The sequence below is a fragment of the Mesoplodon mirus genome, assembly GCF_964341445.2.
Source record: "Mesoplodon mirus genome assembly, chromosome: 9".
Lineage (NCBI taxonomy): Eukaryota > Metazoa > Chordata > Mammalia > Artiodactyla > Ziphiidae > Mesoplodon > Mesoplodon mirus.
The window spans coordinates 17,479,267-17,497,185 of record NC_138985.1 but is presented as its reverse complement, the minus strand read 5'-3'; the positions used below and the strand labels follow the sequence as shown (position 1 = coordinate 17,497,185).

The 17,919-nt window shown below is 36.0% G+C and overlaps 1 protein-coding gene across 2 annotated transcripts in view; it reads left to right on the top strand.

Annotated features, from left to right (window-relative positions):
• Window positions 1-17,919, top strand: part of PHTF2 (putative homeodomain transcription factor 2) — a 129,407-nt gene that overhangs the window by 86,695 nt on the left and 24,793 nt on the right. Inside the window, exons 6-9 of one of the 2 annotated variants that reach the window (XM_082632407.1) lie at window positions 320-485; window positions 1,417-1,581; window positions 11,483-11,669; window positions 13,533-13,688. In XM_082632407.1, coding sequence (XP_082488533.1) covers window positions 320-485; window positions 1,417-1,581; window positions 11,483-11,669; window positions 13,533-13,688 — 674 coding nt within the window. The remainder of the gene's footprint in view (window positions 1-319; window positions 486-1,416; window positions 1,582-11,482; window positions 11,670-13,532; window positions 13,689-17,919) is intronic. The other variant, XM_082632408.1, reaches the window with a different exon arrangement.

Genomic DNA, 17,919 nt, shown 5'->3' with positions numbered 1-17,919 from the left:
CTCTAAACTGAGGAGGGTGTCTGTGATCTTAGCAAGAATGCCTTTAGATTTATGTGTCTAGTTTTCATTGCAGTATTAAGTTGTGTACTTTAGAGATCATGTTGGCTGTTACCCTGTTCCAAGAATTTATTTCTGAATGGCATGGTTAGCCAGGGGCAAACAATAAAATAGTCTGAAAGAGCTTGTCTGGAGTAACTTTTAGACTCATTTAAATTTAGAAAAATTATCTGGCAAGGAACGATGTTAGAGCAACTTTTAAAGTTTTGAGGAAGTGACTGTCAGATCTATAATTAAATGTATTTTCTTTCCCTTTTTATAGTTGCCGCAATAGTATTATTCTGTTCCGCTTCTAGCCCACATAGCATACCTCTGACGGAAGTGATTGGGCCGATATGGCTGATGCTGCTCCTGGGAACTGTGCACTGCCAGATTGTTTCAACGAGAACACCTAAACCTCCGCTAAGTACAGGAGGTAAAAGAAGAAGGTACTGTCTGTTTAAAAGTGATCTTTTTGTAGATTTTTGTAATTTGAATCCAGGCTTGTTCTTGACTTGAATAAATAAAATGTTATCTTGTAAAGTTGCTTTTTAAAATAAAGCAGTGAGCTTCAGAATCAGTGACTGAATGATTTAGTTTCTGTTATTTGCTTCAGAGCCATTTTGAGACCCCATACCTGTTTTTGTTTTTGTTTTCTTTCTTGAAGCTCATTGCTGAGGCACTTAATATCAATGCAGGGAATACACGTTAGCTGGCATTGCTAATAATTCCCACTGTTTACAAAATCTTGTACTTTGGCAAAAACGAAAGTCAGGGACATTTTTCAGCTAAATTCCATTTATTAAATGTCATTTGAAGCTGTTTAGTATTGCCCTTTGACTAAGTAAGTATAGCAAGTCTTACTGGCCACTTAGCACAGTGGACTTCTGTTTTAAGGGTCTTTGGGAGCAATTCCTCTTTTGAATATTGTTGCTAAGAGATTGTGACATTTGCAGTTTGGGGATATTGAGATTTAAGTCCTCTTTATTTTGAAAAAAATAATACCTCATTAGATAAATAGCACTGCAGATCACACAGATTACAATTCTCTCCAATTTCAATTTTCTTCTTTCTTCATCTGCCAGTAGGTGGCATTCAAATAGGGAAGGAATGCTTTTGTAAATATCTCTGTCCAATGCTGTCCTTACAACCTAATGTCCACTGACCTGTCAGTATGAGCAAGGAACAATGCCTTAACGTTTATAGAAATTGGTCTTGAATATATACTTAATATTTGGCATAACTTTTATCCAGCAATCTGAAGTTTACTATGTATTAAAGTTCCTGTGTTTATGTTTAGCAAATTTTTAAATGTACTACTGAGAAAGTGGTTGTTAAAATTTTAAAGCTACCTTCCACTCTTAATCTCTTCTAATGAAGGAAATTAAGAAAAGCAGCCCATTTGGAAGTACATAGGGAAGGAGATGGTTCTAGTACCACAGATAACACACAGGAGGGAGCGGTTCAGAGCCACGGTACAAGCACCGCTTACAGTGTTGGCGCTGTCTTCAGAGATCTCTGGCATGCCGCTTTCTTTCTATCAGGGTTTGTATTTATTCTAGACTTCATGTGGCATAGACATGCACTATCCCTTTTCTGGCGCTCCAGTCTCAGGTAATGAGTACTCATGACTTTAAATATGACAGCCCCATTATGGATTTTATTCTGATAAGTTACAATGCTATATAGGTAATGAAAAAATAGAGACCATAAAAATTTACTTTGATATATATGTAAATCCATCTATGTGAGAACGAATATATACCATCAAAGTATATTCAGTTAGGATTTTTTGATTTTAGTTTCTTGTGTGATTTCTCAAGCACTATTTTATTTCTATTAAATTGGGTATTTAATTTTTACCAGCACTATAGGTAAAATTGGCTTTATTAATATGTCATGTGAGTTGTATGACTTTGTTTTAGCCTCAATTATCTAAAATAAAACATATAGGTATTGTTATTTGAAAGAATAAAATATATACTATAATATGAAATTCTGTTTTTGTACTTTGGCTTTTTTGTTTGTACCATAATAAAAATTTACCAAAACTGATGAAAGTTGCTAAGTTAATAAATCAAGAAAAGGGATACTGCAAGTAACTATTTACGGTCACTTTTGTTAACTTCTCTACTAATATCATTGTTTTATCAGTTTGTGATTGTGCTCTTATGATAAAGTGTATCATGCATTATACAATTAAGCAGTTGTGTCATGGCATATTCTTATTGATTGTAATTTGGGGGGAAATTTTCCCAAATTTTAATATTGATAGTTTGCAGTAATGTGGCATTAAGTTGATTCTCTGACTTTTTCAGCCACTTAGTTTTCTTCCAGAGAAGATACAGGTTTGGTTTGGTTTTTTGCTTTTTGTGGGGCTTTTTTTGGCCGCACTGCGCTGGCATGTGGGATCTTTGTTCCCCAACCAGAGATCGTACCTGCACCCCCTGCATTGGAAGCACAGAGTCTTAACTACTGGGCGGCCAGGGAAATCCTTGTTTTGTTTTGTATTTAACTTGGGTTGGATTCTGTCTGTCTATCTCTCTCTCTGTTAGTCTTTTTAAAAAATGTATATAAATAGCTCTACTTTCTGACAGTAAAGATATGATAGTTTTATCACTGCAGAGTCAATTTCTTAAACATTTCTCAAGACTTTCTGTTAAGCAATTATAAATAGCATAGTGGATATGTTTTGCTTTGGGGGGATCATTTAGTTGTTTTCGTTGTCTGAAACTGGTGTATTATTATGTAGTATTCAGAATCCTTCTAAATTTACAGGTTGGTGCCTTTAGAATTCTACCGTGTTTCTCTAGTCAAATGAGTTTCAGAGTTTAATTTTCCTCTTTTGGGGCTGTAGCATGACCTTGACTACTAGTAATTGATATTATAATGGCTAAATCCCTTTGGATTTATTCCCTTTAATCATGACAACTATAATCTAAATGTTTTTAAAGATGCAGTATTTTCAGCTGTCTCATTTGCGACCTAGTTTGCCAGCATATGAATGAAACTGTTTTAAATATTGGGTACAAAAAGATCTTAAGAAAAATGTTAGTTTTAGAAGTTCTGAACTGATTTCTGGAATCTTGATGATGTCTTGGTGTTTCAGGCTTTGATAAATCAGAAAGGGCTTAAACTGAAATATCAACTGAGACTTAAAATTGTTTCTGGTGATAACAAGTTGAAAAGCTGGATACTTCCATTAAGGTATCTGAATTAGCATAACTGATGAGAAGATAAATGCATAACCACACAAATATCTAAGCTTTGTATTTGGTGACTTGATGGTCTTCTAGATGTTAGAATGGAAACTACTTTTTTTTTTTTCCCCCCGGTACGCGGGCCTCTCACTGCTGTGGCCTCTCCCGTCGCGGAGCACAGGCTCCGAACGCGCAGGCCCAGCGGCCATGGCTCACGGGCCCAGCTGCTCCGCGGCACATGGGATCTTCCCGGACCGGGGCACGAACCCGTGTCCCCTGCATCGGCAGGCGGACTCTCAACCACCGCGCCACCAGGGAAGCCCTGGAAACTACCATTTTTAACATGCTGTATTTATATGTTAGAAATGCCCTACTTACTATCATCTCTAAGTACATTTCATTCTCAAGATAAAACTATTCTTTTTAAAATAAGGCATAGTATTTCTTATTTGAAAAAAAATGGGAATTATTGTAAAAGAATTCTACAAACCTGAGAAAATTAAGGCAAAGTATCAATTAGAAAAGATGTAGAAATCAACCGTATTTGCTAAGGATTTAGCCCTTTAATATCAGTTAATTGTCTTAAATTAGCATAATTATAGTTGCTACTAGAAAGATTAAATAGGAAGAATTACATCTAGATCGTGGGGCTTCCCTGGTGGTTAAGAATCCGCCTGCCAATGCATGGGACACAGGTTCACGTCTGGTCCGGGAAGATCCCACATGCCACGGAGCAACTAAGCCCGTGCACCACAGCCACTGAGCCTGCACTCTAGAGCCCACGAGACACAACTACTGAAGCCCATGTGCCTAGAGCCAAGTGCTCCGCAACAAAAGAAGCCACGGTGGTGAGAAGCCCATGCACCGCAATGAAGAGTAGCCCTCGCTTGTGCAACTAGAGAAAGCCCACGCATAGCAACGAAGACCCAACACATCCAAAAATAAATAAATAAATATTTAAAAGAGTAGATTTTACATCTCTTCAGCATAATAACCTATTTCAAAATTCAGCTGGATCCTAAGTACTCTTTCATGTCCTTGAAGATTCATTTGACGATCACAATATCATTAAAACAAAGTCAGTAGAAATTATGCTCTTTTTTGAGTAGAAAAAGTAACTTATATAAATTGACTTGGTGAGTTAGAGACAGATATCAGAATAAAACCAGGTTACTTGTTAATTCCTATGTGTGACTGACCTACCTTGAAGATTTCTGTTCTGTTTAGCTTCCATATTTGCTGTTTTTAACACTAAAGTGAAAATTAGATTCAATAAATTGATTTTCTTCACAGAATGGAGCATACTGCATAATATAAGTTAAAATGGTATGCAGTTCCACCAGAAATTTTTGATACAGGGATTAAAATTTGGTTTTTACTGACTGTAGTTTAAAAAGTTCAGTCATTTAAGCTATAGACTGGGTGAAGGTCTATTGGATATCTTCCATAGACAAGCATGAAGACTGTGTAAATGCCAGTATATTCCAGATTTTTAAGACTATCTTATGGCCACAACTAGATAACTTATTAAATTTGCTAGAGTCACTGTATTTTAGAGTTGGACTGGTCCTAAAAAGATTACAGGTACTATAAATAAACCCAATTTGGTACACACCTCTCAAACTTATGTGTGGTAGAGGATGCCTTGAGAAACATAGGGTCCCAAAAGTCTTTGAAGGGCTATGTTAGTATGTAATCAAGGTGTATGCATAGCTCCAGATAGCAGTGATGGTTATATGCAGGCCCCTGTGTCATTTTCTTATATCTGAGATTTTATGCATTCTGTTTCTCTAACCTCCTCTCCTCCTTGATTCCTAACCTTGTGCAAATGAGAGCAAGGCCAGAAATTTCATACTATGTTCTAGAACAAGAGTTATCTGTTACTGTTAACTTCCCCCTAGCAACTCTAATGTCCTTTAATACTGAAAGGATGATCTTCAGTTGGCTCAATTTGTATACCTCTGAATATTTTTGAGAGCACCAAGAAATACTTCCAACGTTTTTTCCATGGCAGGACAGAGTATCATGAGTGTTCTTGATTACCTCACTAGGTTTTTTAATATAGAAACACAGTGGTTTTCATGTTTGACACAATACATTTGATATTTTATAAGCTAGTAAGTTTTTAAAAGTTGTGTTAACTTTTTGGCTAAAGTTTTTATGTGAAAAAATTCAGTTTTATGATTTACTTATGGTGTAGATTGTACATTTATTTGCATTTTTTTAGAAAAGAATCAAATTGTCTCTCACTATATCTCACAAAGGAACTAGGGTAATTATACTACATGTAAAGTCATGTCCTCCTAAGAGTATTTTTGACATAGAGCTACCCTTCTTGAATGTCAAGCATAATACTTTAAAGAAAATTTTACACAGGTCATGCCATCCAAAGATTCAAGTGTTAATTAGTTATTAGCTAGTTATAAAACTATAAGCCATGACCATGGCAGTGAAATTGCACATTGTATCTTTGCAAATGCTTTTTGTTCAGAATCCAGTGCAGCAGTATATAAATGCTGAACCACTATGTTGTACACCTGAAACTAATATAATATTGTATATCAACTCTACTTCAATTTTAAAAAAATCCAAATGCAGGAAATACTGTTTCTGTCATGGAATATGTAAAATCATGGTAGACTTGTATGTCTCCATTTTCAACATACTACTAACCTCACTGCCCAGATGCCTGTGACTCATAGTGTTTGGGTTGGTCTAAGAAACTATTGTTAACTCTGGTTTTATTAAGTGGGTGTATTATATGCATAAAGTGTAGCTATCAAAAGGTAAGATCTTTCTGTGGATAATACTAAAAAGTACCATTTCTTTCTATATTGTAGGACAATAATTCCTAACCAGCTTCTTTCTATCCTGCTTTTGTTTTTGATAGGGAATGATGATTTAGAATCATGTGTTTATTTTAAAATCAACGTGCTGTTAATATTGAATCACTATGCCGTAAAAAAAAAAAATTACAAAAAAATGCAATTACAAAAAAAAAAACCCACTAAATTCTCCCCTGAGAAGGAGGAAATTCTATTAAATGATCCCCTGCCCCCCAAAAAAAGAAAGGAAAAAAATCAAAATATTTAGCTCCCTTCAGTTTATTTTTTTACATATTTTTCAGTTCACTTAAATAGAAGTAACTTCCCTTTAAAAAATATACTCTAAGTAGAATTTCATAATATATATATTTAAAAAATAAATCTCTCACTCCCACTGTCTTTCCCTAATAATTTTACCCCCTTTTGTAAGGGAATGGGAAGAATTACTTAAACATACGAGTCTTGGTAACCTGTGTTCCTTTTGAGAAATTAATATAATTCTGTGAAGTTCTTACTTTCAGCAATTAATGACTATGAATGATAGAGCAATCAGTGGTAAAACTAAACCTTGCCTGGAGCAGTCACAATTTTTGACCCTCTTCAACCTGCTTTATTGGAACTCAGCCCTCCTACATTTTCTCCTGTCAGCATGTCCCTGATGCTCAGATCTAAAGTAATCAGTTTGTACCTTTAAAAATACATAATTTTATTTTATTTTATTTTATTTTTTTAATTTTTTGCCTTATAACAAATTTAATCAGTTATACATATACATATGTTTCCATATACCCTCCCTTTTGCGTCTCCCTCCCACCCTCCCTATCCCACCCCTCCAGGTGGTCACAAGGCACCGAGCTGATCTCCCTGTGCTATGCATAATTTTATTTTGAAACAATTTCAAACTTACAGAAATGTTGAGAGAACAATGCAAAGAACTCCCATATATCTTTCCCCCAGAGACCCAGTTCAATTCTGTTAATTGTCCCTATTAATATCCTTTACAGCAAAAGGATCAATCTGGGATCATGTGCCACATCCAGGGGTCATGTCTTGTCTCCTTCATTGTGGGACAGACTTCAGTCTTTCCTCAAGTTTCATGTTTTTCACAGTTTTGAAGATACAGGGCAGGCAGTCACTTTGTACAATGTCTATTAATTTGGGTTTGTGCAGGTGGTTTTCTGGATGTAGCTCCAAGTGACTTGTGAGAGCTCAATATGTGTATCTCTTCCCAGTGCTGTCTTCAGCGTTGTCAGTTGGTATTTGAAATTGGCCGTGGTAGGATTATTTACACCATGGAAATAAGGGAACACTATAAACAAGAGCTTTTTACCCCTGGATAGCTGGTTGTTCAACATTTAGCAGCCTACCACTGAGTTAGTAATGTGATATTTCTTCATAATTAAACCCAGTTATGCATTTTTGGCAGCAATATCATTGCATCCTGTCAGGTGGCAAACTATGTAGATTTGTTCCCTTACTAGTGATATTTATATGAATCACTCGATTAAGGTAGTGTCTGCTATATTTCTCCATTGTAAATTTATTTATTTTTTCCTTTAAAATCAACAAATGTCCTATGTGGAGATACATTAACTATAAAAATAACCTATTTCTCATCCCACCTTCACCTTCTGGTTTTAGCATCGATTGATGATTCTTGCTTGAATTATTATTATGGTGGCTGTCAAATGGTAATTTTTCTAACTCTGTCGTTCCTTCTACATTTATTACTTGGCATTCTACTTTATGGAAGAGCTTTCCTTTAATTATTTACTTATGGATTTCTATTTTTTTCAATTTGTTGCTGTCATTATTTATTTTGATATTAGATTGGCTTCAATTTGGCCAGGGGAGCCCCTTTGAGCAGTGTCTTTGTCTTTTTGGCATGTCCTTATCATTCTCTGAACCCTTCCTTACTTTCTGGCACAACAAAATGTTTCCAGCTTCAACTTGTACTTCCTCTGCCTCAGGCCTGGAATGAGTCACTTCTTCAAGGAGAGTGGTATATAGAAACCAAGATCTGAATGCTGGATACGCTCATTGCTATTGTGGTGTTGCTACCCTGGGGCCTTCTCAGTGGACAGAGCTAGAAAGTGTGTGTGTGTGTGTGTGTGTCCGTGTCCTTTTACATTTATATTTATTTCTTTAGATATAAGCCATGAATTTGCTGTGGAATTTGCAGAATTTCCAATTCAGGTACAATATCACAGAGTTCATTTTATCTTTTCTTCTCTCTATATCTTCCTTCTCTGTCACTGAAAAATCTGGTTCCTATTGTCCTCAATATACTTATTCAATTAACCCTCTGTATGTAGCCCATCTCCCATCCCCTCTGGGCTGCGCCCGGCCCCCTGCCGTAAACTTGCCTTCGAATGAGTTGCCATTACTGGCTGTTGCTGGGCTGCTCCTGCGGTTCCATTCCAACAATGCGTTTGCAAGTGCTGCGATCACCAGCCCCTGTCAAGCTGCCTCGATTTGTATTTTGAGCTGCTTTGTAAACTCTGAGGTTGGTACCTACATTTAGTGTTTTCTTTGTTATTTCAGCTTGGTTTGCACGTTATCTGCACTTAGCAGGAGAGAAGCATCAGGTAGCTACCGTAGCTTAGTAACTTGCTGTTCATATCTTCTGATAGTGTTACTTGTATTTCGAGGAGATCTTGGGAGGGAGAAACAACCCCGAGAAGATTGGAAGGAGGCAGAGGTAAGGAAGAGAGGACGTAGGGAGGAGGTAGGAGATCTCCGAAAGGTAAATAGAACGAGTGCTACTAGTACTCCTGCCCCTGGCTTAGCGCAGTCTTTGCTCTGTCCTGGTAAGGACAGAGCACATTCCCCTTGGGAAAATTCTCAAGGCAGCCGTTATTACTGATTCAAAGCCCTTTTCACTACGCCTGTATCTTTTGGCCCTCTAGGGTTCTGGTTCACTCTGCAGGTTGACAGCTACTTTTTGTTTGCTTTGACCATTGGCTTCTAGGCCTGTGTTATTATCAGCTGCTTACTGATCTTTCTCAGGATGTTCCCAGGCACTTCAGGTCCAGCGTTGTATCTTTCTTCCCAAATAAATTTCTCTTCTTGCATATCCTGGCTGATTAATGGTTCTGTTCTATCAACTTTTCAGTCTTCCTTCACCTTATTCACTGCCTTCCCCCTCCCTTTCCAGCCCAATACAGTTTCCATGAAGCTTCATAAATACCTTTCCAGCACACACTTTCACTGTCTTTGAGTTTCTCACAGTTTTAAGATATCAAGTAACTTCACTTCCCTTGGTCTTTTTCCACATGTACACATTGCACAATATTCAAGGGAGAGGTAAAGGGAACAGTTAATAACTGGCATTTCTATCTCTTTCTTCTCTAGGCAGAGAAGTTCACAGCTTTTCTCTGCACCTTTTATTTTCTCTTTTGCCCTTTCTCCTCTCTGCTGTAATTCATTTTCCTCCCTCCCTCTGCCATTCTTAAATGATCTTTGTTCTATGGCTCATTCCCTTAGTCTCTCCATGCCTCTTAGGGTAATATAGAAAGAAAAGGGTCAGAAGATTAGACTTTTGAGTCTTGCAGCTCTGCTGAGGTGTGTTCTTCATGACCAGAAAGCATCAGAGCTCTGTAGAGCATATGGGAGGTATGGCCTGTCTGTCCCCTTTAGTAGTCTTGCAGGAGAAGGTCAGGAAGGAAAGGGGCCTGTTTGTACGAGACAGAAATCTTCTAGGCTTTGATGAGTGTGTTAAGAAGAAATCTTAACAGGCAGTTTCCCAGAGAGTGGGCATTTGGAGGTAATGTGGAGAATATAATTAACCTCGTAGTCAGAAGGTCTGTGTTCTAATGTCAGCTTTGCCTCTAACTGGCTATGTGACCTTAAATAAGTCGCCTAGGCCTCTTTATATTTCTGATTCCTTGTTTCCAAAATGAATATTTAGCATAGATGAATTCTAAGGTCCTGCACAGTTCTGATAGATTCCAATAGAACTGAGTAATTGTAGTGTTAAAGATAACATTTTTTCTCCATTTGAAAGTCCTTTTGTTTTTTGACCTGCCTGAAGGCAATATACTAGTTTTATTTTTCCTGTCTTGCAAAACTGATACTTGGAGAAAATTCAAGGGAATTTATTTAAATATAATTAAATACAATTACTTTTTAGTAATGTTTTATGACAGACTTAATCTGCATTGAGCACATTTTAATTTCATGTGGGATTTACATTATGTTTCTACTAATATTTCTTTTGGATAGCCATTCTTTCACCCACCGTAGTCTCTGAAGAGGACTCTTCAAGCATTTGCCTATTAATCAAATGGTTTATTATTTTCCATGTTATACTTTTTGTATTGAGAAAAACTTAATACCTATAAGTGAAGAACCTCAATTGTAGCCTTTTAGGTACTTGTAAGCTACATGATTACTAACTTTTTTTCTAGAGTATTTCAGTGGGTGAAAGAGGTTACTTCTTTTTCTTTGAGTTCTTTGTTTTTACTTCTTCCATTATGTAGAATCTTGTACAAAGTTTTCCCTTTTTTCATGTGCTTTTTGTGTTACAAAAGTCCTGTGTCTCCATTGTATATTAAAATGAATTTATCAGAATATTTATGTATCCATACTAATGGTAAAGTATTTGGGTAAAGTAGAGTATTAAAACTAAGTTAAACCACTAATTGCAACTTAATAATTACTGAGGTAGTTCTTAAAAAAATAAGACCTTAAAAATATATTATTAACCATAATAAAATCGCTAAAATTTTGATCCTAGATTTTGCTCAAAGACCAGGTGATTTTTTTTAATCATTTTTTTAGTAAGTTTATTTATTTATTTATTTTGGCTGCGTTGGGTCTTCGTTGCTGCACACGGGCTTTCTCTAGTTGCGGCGAGTGGAGGCTACTCTTCGTTGTGGTGCGCAGGCTTCTCGTTGCGGTGGCTTCTCTTGTTGCAGAGCACGTGCTCTAGGCACGCAGGCTTCAGTAGTTGTGGCATGTGGGCTCAGTAGTTGTGTTTCACGGGCTCTAGAGCGCAGGCTCAGTAGTTGTAGCGCATGGGCTTAGTTGCTCCACGGCATGTGGGATCTTCCCGGACCAGGGCTCGAACCCGTGTCCCCTTCATTGGCAGGTGGATTCTTAACCACTGCGCCACCAGGGAAGTCCAGACCAGGTGATTTTGACCAATAATTGTTTGGTAAGTTAGGGCATGTCTCTTAGAATTGCTATTTGTAAGACCTTGAAACTTATAAAATAAGCTGAAGTAGGACATTGATTTACATGTTTATTTTTTACGATAGATATTATATTTCTGAATTATTTATTGTAAAAATAAGGTAGTGATTAAAATGCTGAGAAATAACTACCAGATTTAATTATTAACAGATCATAATTTCTGCTGGTAACCTATCCAGAATAAGCTAAGTCCACATAACATGCTTCACATATTTTCCTTTTTAGATCAAAGAAAGCAAAGAATTCAATTGATAAATCAACTGAGACTGACAATGGCTATGTATCCCTTGATGGGAAAAAGACTGTTAAAAGCAGCGAAGATGGAGTACAAAGCCATGAACTTCAGTGTGAAACTCTTCGGCCAGAAGAGGCAACCTGGAACTCAGGAACACTGAGGAACATTCCCAGCAAAGTAAGTGTGATTTTTAAAAGTATTTTGTGTGATTTTATGTTAGTTAATGGGAAGTGACTTAGACATAGTAGTTGCCCTTGAGTATATGTATTTTCTCCAGAATTTATTCTGTGAGCCTTTACAAATCACACTGATGAAGCTGAAAATCAGATAAAGTAGTGTGAATAAACCTGATTTCCAGTATAACTTGGCACCTTCTGAATTGATTGATGGCTCCAGTTTTTCTGAAATGTTAAAGCACTTTATAATTTATAGTTGATATTTGTTAAACGTTACTTTTTATTTCCCCATTTCTGTGTGTGTGTAAGAATTTATTTCAAATGGAACATCTAAATTATTCTAGACACTGAACTAGGACCCTGGTTTTCCATTAATGTTCTCTGTAAGAAAATATTACCTTGTTTTTCCTACCTTTGTTACCTTTGGTGTCAGCACATTTGTTTTGTTTTTAATTTGGAAAAAAGTCTTACTGAGGTAATATTTGCTAAGGATAACAATTGTTTGTTTACTTTTCCGGAAGAAACCCTGGGTTTATTGTAACAAAGCTTAATGTAATACCTTCTTTCTCTTTGTTTCCCTGAAGTTTTTTGGTTAAATAATCTATTCTTCTTTTTTTTAATTTTTATTTATTTATTTGTTTGTTTGTTTTTAATTTTTGGCTGTGTTGGGTCTTTGTTGCTGCACATGGGCTTTCTCTAGTTGAGGCAAGCAGGGGCTCCTCTTCTTTGCAGGGGGCGGGCTTCTCACTGTGGCTTCTCTTGTTGCAGAGCACGGGCTCTAGAGCACAGGCTCAGTAGTTGTGGCACATGGGCTTAGCTGCTCCGTGGCATGCGGGATCTTCCCGGGCCAGGGATCGGACTCGTGTCCCCTGCGATGGCAGGCAGATTCTTAACCACTGTGCCACCAGGGAAGCCCAAATAATTTATTCTTTAAAAGCTGTTACAGTAAAAAAAATATATATATATATGGTCAAATTAAAAGATGTTACCTTTGTTACATTTAGGAACGTAAGCATGATCACGTGTGTTGAGGAAAGTAAAGGAAAAAAAGAGGATTCTCTATTTTGAGTGAAGTATGTGTTATTGCTTGACAGTACATGTATTTTCAGTACCTGTAGCTATATAATAAATAGCATGGGGCAGCAATGAATCAGAGTCCCTTACTCTGATTTTAGATTTTTGAGGCATTTAACTCTCTGGTAATGTGAGCCTCACATCACTAGCATCAGTCAACAAATAAATTAAGTTTTTAGTCATGCAGTTTTCAAACACATTTCCAGGTATGTATTACCTACTAATGTCATATAAGAGGAACATGAAAGTATCAGTAAAATATCTGCTCTGGAGTCTCTCAGTTTCAGAACTTCTGGAATCTGGTTATTGGTTATCTCTAAAAAATCAGTATTTACATGGTGTTGTCTGACTGATATGTGTTTCATTCAGCTACCAGTCACCTCCTCATTGTCTCATAACCCATTATTAAATCAGTGCTGGTCTTAAGATTGATAGCATTTTTAGTTTGTGAGAATAATGTAATTCATTTTAGGTCTCTCAGGCTTCCTTTAAAGGGTCTCTGTTCTGCTTTTATGCTATTTTACGTTCTCAATTTTGTAAGCCATTTCAGATCCTTTTGTGAACAGAAATGTTATAGAACAATATTTGACAAATGACTATTGAGTTACTTTAGTCACTGATTTAAGACATTTTTTAGAAAATCAGGTAGTACTAATCAATTACTCTGAGATCTTTAGAGGTATTTGAAGGTATCTGTGTATATGTGTGTATAATTTAAAATTTTGCAGTTTTAAAGCTGCGAGGTTAGTCAGAAATTACCAACAACTCTCTTTTTATACTCCTAACTTAGGATACCCAGAGGACAGTAACAAATGTCTCTGATGAAGTCTCCAGTGAAGAAGGTCCAGAAACAGGATACCCATTGCGCCGTCATGCAGACAGGACTTCCGAGAGCATTCTTCGGAATAGAAAGCCTCACCATTATAAGAAACATTACCCTAATGAGGTATATACTTGGCCTTGCATCTGTACATATATATCTATTTTGTATGTTTTTAATTTACAACTTTTTTCAACAAATTTATGATTATTGAAATAACAGATATTTCCCATCAATCTCGATATCTTACTGTTATATGATCTGGACTTACAAAGAAGCGGTTTTAGATTAATGTATTTCACACATGATAGCCACACACTTGTATTCATTTTGTGCATTATTTCTGAAGACTCATACATTGAGTTTGTTGTTTCCTTTTAAAGAAGATCCTGGAGAGAGAATCTGTGAACTCCTATGTTAGTCTTTTCCACGATTTGAAAGGCTTTATAACTTCTAGCAAAGTTATTATTCTAAATGACTTCCTTCATGTTACTGTCACCAGTTAAGTCACCCATGCTATAAAATTCAATTCCTTTTTCTTCTTTGATTCTGTTTTTCTTTATTAATGTCTGTTTTTCTCCAAACCCTTTTCCAACTTTACCACATCTCTTGAAGTTATTATATCTCTTGAAATATTTAAATAGAAAAAAAATTTCATTCAATTGTATTTTCACATTTTATTCTAAGGACAATACATTGTCTTGCTTGAAGGCACATGAATTACTTTTTACATCACTTTTTGATAAACATTACCTTCTACTCTTTTTGTACTGTATTAGAATATATTTTTTTTCTTGATGATTTAGGGTTAAACTTGTGAAAAATCTAATATTATGCTGTGCTGGAATATGAATAGCTTAAGAGTTTTAAGATTAGAAGAGTTACTTGTTCTTTGTACACTCTTCTTTGTGGTTTTATCTCTAGTTAATCTTTCTACGTGACTACAGCTGTTTCTTCTCTCAGTGGCTGCCATTAGAAAGACACTAATGCCAGTATGTCTATTCATTGCCTCTTCTTCCACATTATCTGATGTACCGTTTAGTGTTCCTAAGCCAGTTAACCATGCTTGTGAAATTCAAAGTCTTATTCCATGCACAGGTAGAAGTCTGTTGGTCCTGGAAAGAATTCAGGACCTCCTATAGAAGGAGATCTCCACTCTCCTATAGAATAAATTACTTGGCTTTAGAGGTACTTTTCTCTCCCCTAATCTTTACTTTTCTTGGTTTGCAACTATATTTTGAAATACTGAGATTCTTGAAGGGCAAAACATTATTCTACTGATCTTAACTTTTAAATAAATGTTTCTTAAAATCTTCCAGATTCTAAGTAAGGCTGATAATTAGCTAGGAGGCATTGGTTGTTTTAAATCTTTTTAAACGTGATATAAAAATTACTTAAAAGTAAAATCTGGTCTTCAAATTCTTCATCTGTGAAGTGAGGAACTTTAGACTAGAAAATATTTAAAAAGCTGTATTTCAGTTCCAAATTTTTTTACTCTCAAGTCAAACCACCTTCAAAGTTGTTCTTATTTTTTATTGAAAAAGCAAAACACAACCTCCTTTGAATAAGTAAACTTCAGACAGAGGATTTGTAGCGTTGTTTTGCATCTATATGTATTTATTACTATACTCTTCAAATTACTGGTGATACTGTTTTCTTTTAGGGTGAGGCACAAAGAAATCATTTGGGGAAGCACTTTGTGCAGGGGTAAGACTGGTGGGCCTCGCTTTAAGAGTACTGGTCAGGGACCCAGCCATTTGTTGTAAGCCTCCCAGATGTCAGCATCTATAGATATACTTTTTAGGGGCATTTAGTTTTTCAGGAAGAATCATCCAATCTTCTGGTGGCATGGGGGTGGTAGATATTATACCACGCTGTCATGGTGTTTGGCACCAAGGGGGTTGGGGATGAGGTAGTGATCTTGCCATTCAGTGTGTTGGACTTTCTCCTAACCCTCCTCCCTCTTATCCCTCAACCCCCAAACCCTACCCCCACCCTGGTTTCTTGCCTTTTTCTACTATCTACTATATCTGATTGGCTTCTTCCAGCCTCTTGTTGGGAAGATGGTAGAATTACTTGGTTATCTGAGATATAGGAGGTGTCCTGGGGAACCAGTAGCTCTGTTTTAGCACTTGTCCTGTTTCCTAGCTCTGTCTTGCTTTGTTTAACTCTGCAGGTATCTTTAATTTTTATTCCCTATTGTGGATTAGCTTTTCATCTGATGAAGGCAGCATTTGATGGAAAGCATAGTGAAGAAACCATGGGCATGGAGTCAGACTACTTAAGTGACTTTGGAAAAATTATTTAACTTACCTGAGTCTCAGTTTCTGCCTCTGTACAGTGGGGAGGGAGGGAGACTGGCCTCATCAGATTGTTAATTTTAAATAAGATTATGCATAATTGCCACGCACAAAGCATTTCTGTTATAAATGTTTATTCCCTTCATCTATTTCAGTTCAAATAAATAAACTTTCTTAATATGACTGTATCCTCAGTTTTAGCTATCTGTCTAAAGATTTGAAATAAGCAGAACAAATTGTATTAAATGAGCTATTAACTTGAGCTATTTTCTTCAGTTCTAAAATTTCCTATTTTTTGGCTTAATTCAGCAATTTGTAGTGAAATTTGAAGTGGCCACTCACTACCTAAATACTGCAGATAAAATTCTGTTTGAAATGTAAGCAATTATAGGCAATAATTTTTAGATTTTACATTTGTAAAATGGCCCACTTATTAATCAGTATTTGACAAAATACATTTATAAAGAATTATAGATATTTCTTTATCCCTGAAATCACCCATTAGTTTCACTTAAACAGTCATCAGGCCTTTAATCCTATTACTTATTTCTGTATCTGATTAACAAGTCTGCATCAGAAATTAGTTATAGATAATAAGATAGTTTTATCAAAAATTTTCGATTAGCAGTTACTGATTACTTAATACAGTCTGTGTCTTGCTATCTAATGAAAATTGTGATGAAAACTGCTTATGCTTCAAATATTCTGGTTGACATTAGTGAATCGGAAGTATTTTTGGAGTGCTTTTCATGAAAGAAAACTGACTAATTTTTACCCTTTTCTCTTTCTGTATTTTTTTTCTTTCTTTTTTCATTTTCCTGCTCAGCTCTTTTGGAAAATTTTTACTTCTCCCTCAAACAACCCTCCTCCCACAAGTACTCTATCAGTACACTAAATATATATTTAGTATCCCATTCTAATATCAATAAATTAATTATCAATAATATATCTCATTCATTTAAGACATCTTGTTACCTGTGCTAATGATGGCAAAAAAAAGTAGTGTTTGGTTTCTGTCTTTCATAGACTTATAGTGTATTTGAGAGTTATGATTTATTTGAGGATATGAAATACATGAACATCTAACACAGACAATATTACAGATGCCAGACAACAATGCAAAATTGATCATCAAATGAATATAAATAATAATAACTCGCTTCAGGGACAAAGTAATTGTTCTAAATAGAGAGTACCTTTAAACTAACATTTGTCGAGGGCCTTTGTACTAGGTTTGTATTAAAAGCTACAGTGCTCATTTAATTTTTAATATCTGTTTAAGGTAGGTAGTTTTATTCCCCATTGGTAGGTGGCTAAACTAAGACTCAGAAACAAGGTAAGACGGCTCGAAAGCGGTAGAGATGGTATTTTCCTGACACTTTGTTGAGTAGGCTTTAAAGGAGAGTAGGGTTACAGTAAGAGGTAGGAACATGATCAGAGACTAGAGTGGCAAAGAGCAAGCTGTGTCTAGAGGCTAAGACGTAGCCCAGTGTCACTGGAGGAGAAGTGGAGAACAGGATCCGAAGTAGCACATTTGAAGGCAAGCATGCTCGGTGAAGGAATGTGAACTTTATGCAGGAGAACAGTGGGAAGCCACAGAAAGATTTTTGTCTGAGGAATGAAAAAATAGCTTCACTGTGGGTAGGTTAATCTGGAAAGAGGGGAAGGCCTTTCAAGTAGGGGTCAGTCAGGAAGGTCTTAGAGCAAACAAGGTGTGAATGATGAAGTCTGAACTGTGGTGATAACATGGGAAATGGAGAGGGGTAAATATAAAATATTTTAAAGTAGAACTGACAAAATCTTAGTGACAGAGGATAGCTAATAACAAATCCAAAAATTTCAGCATACTTGACTACGTAAGGATGGCTATTACCATTCTTTATTTAGGAAAGATTATTTAGAATTAACTTAAATGAAAATGTAGTCAAAGGTTTTTATTTTGTACATTAAAAACTCTTAGGAAAAAAGTAAATTGATCAGAAATTATTTAACTTGTGCCTTTTAGTTTTTCACTTTTTTACAATAGATTAAGAAACATGAGTTGGCACTTATCTTCC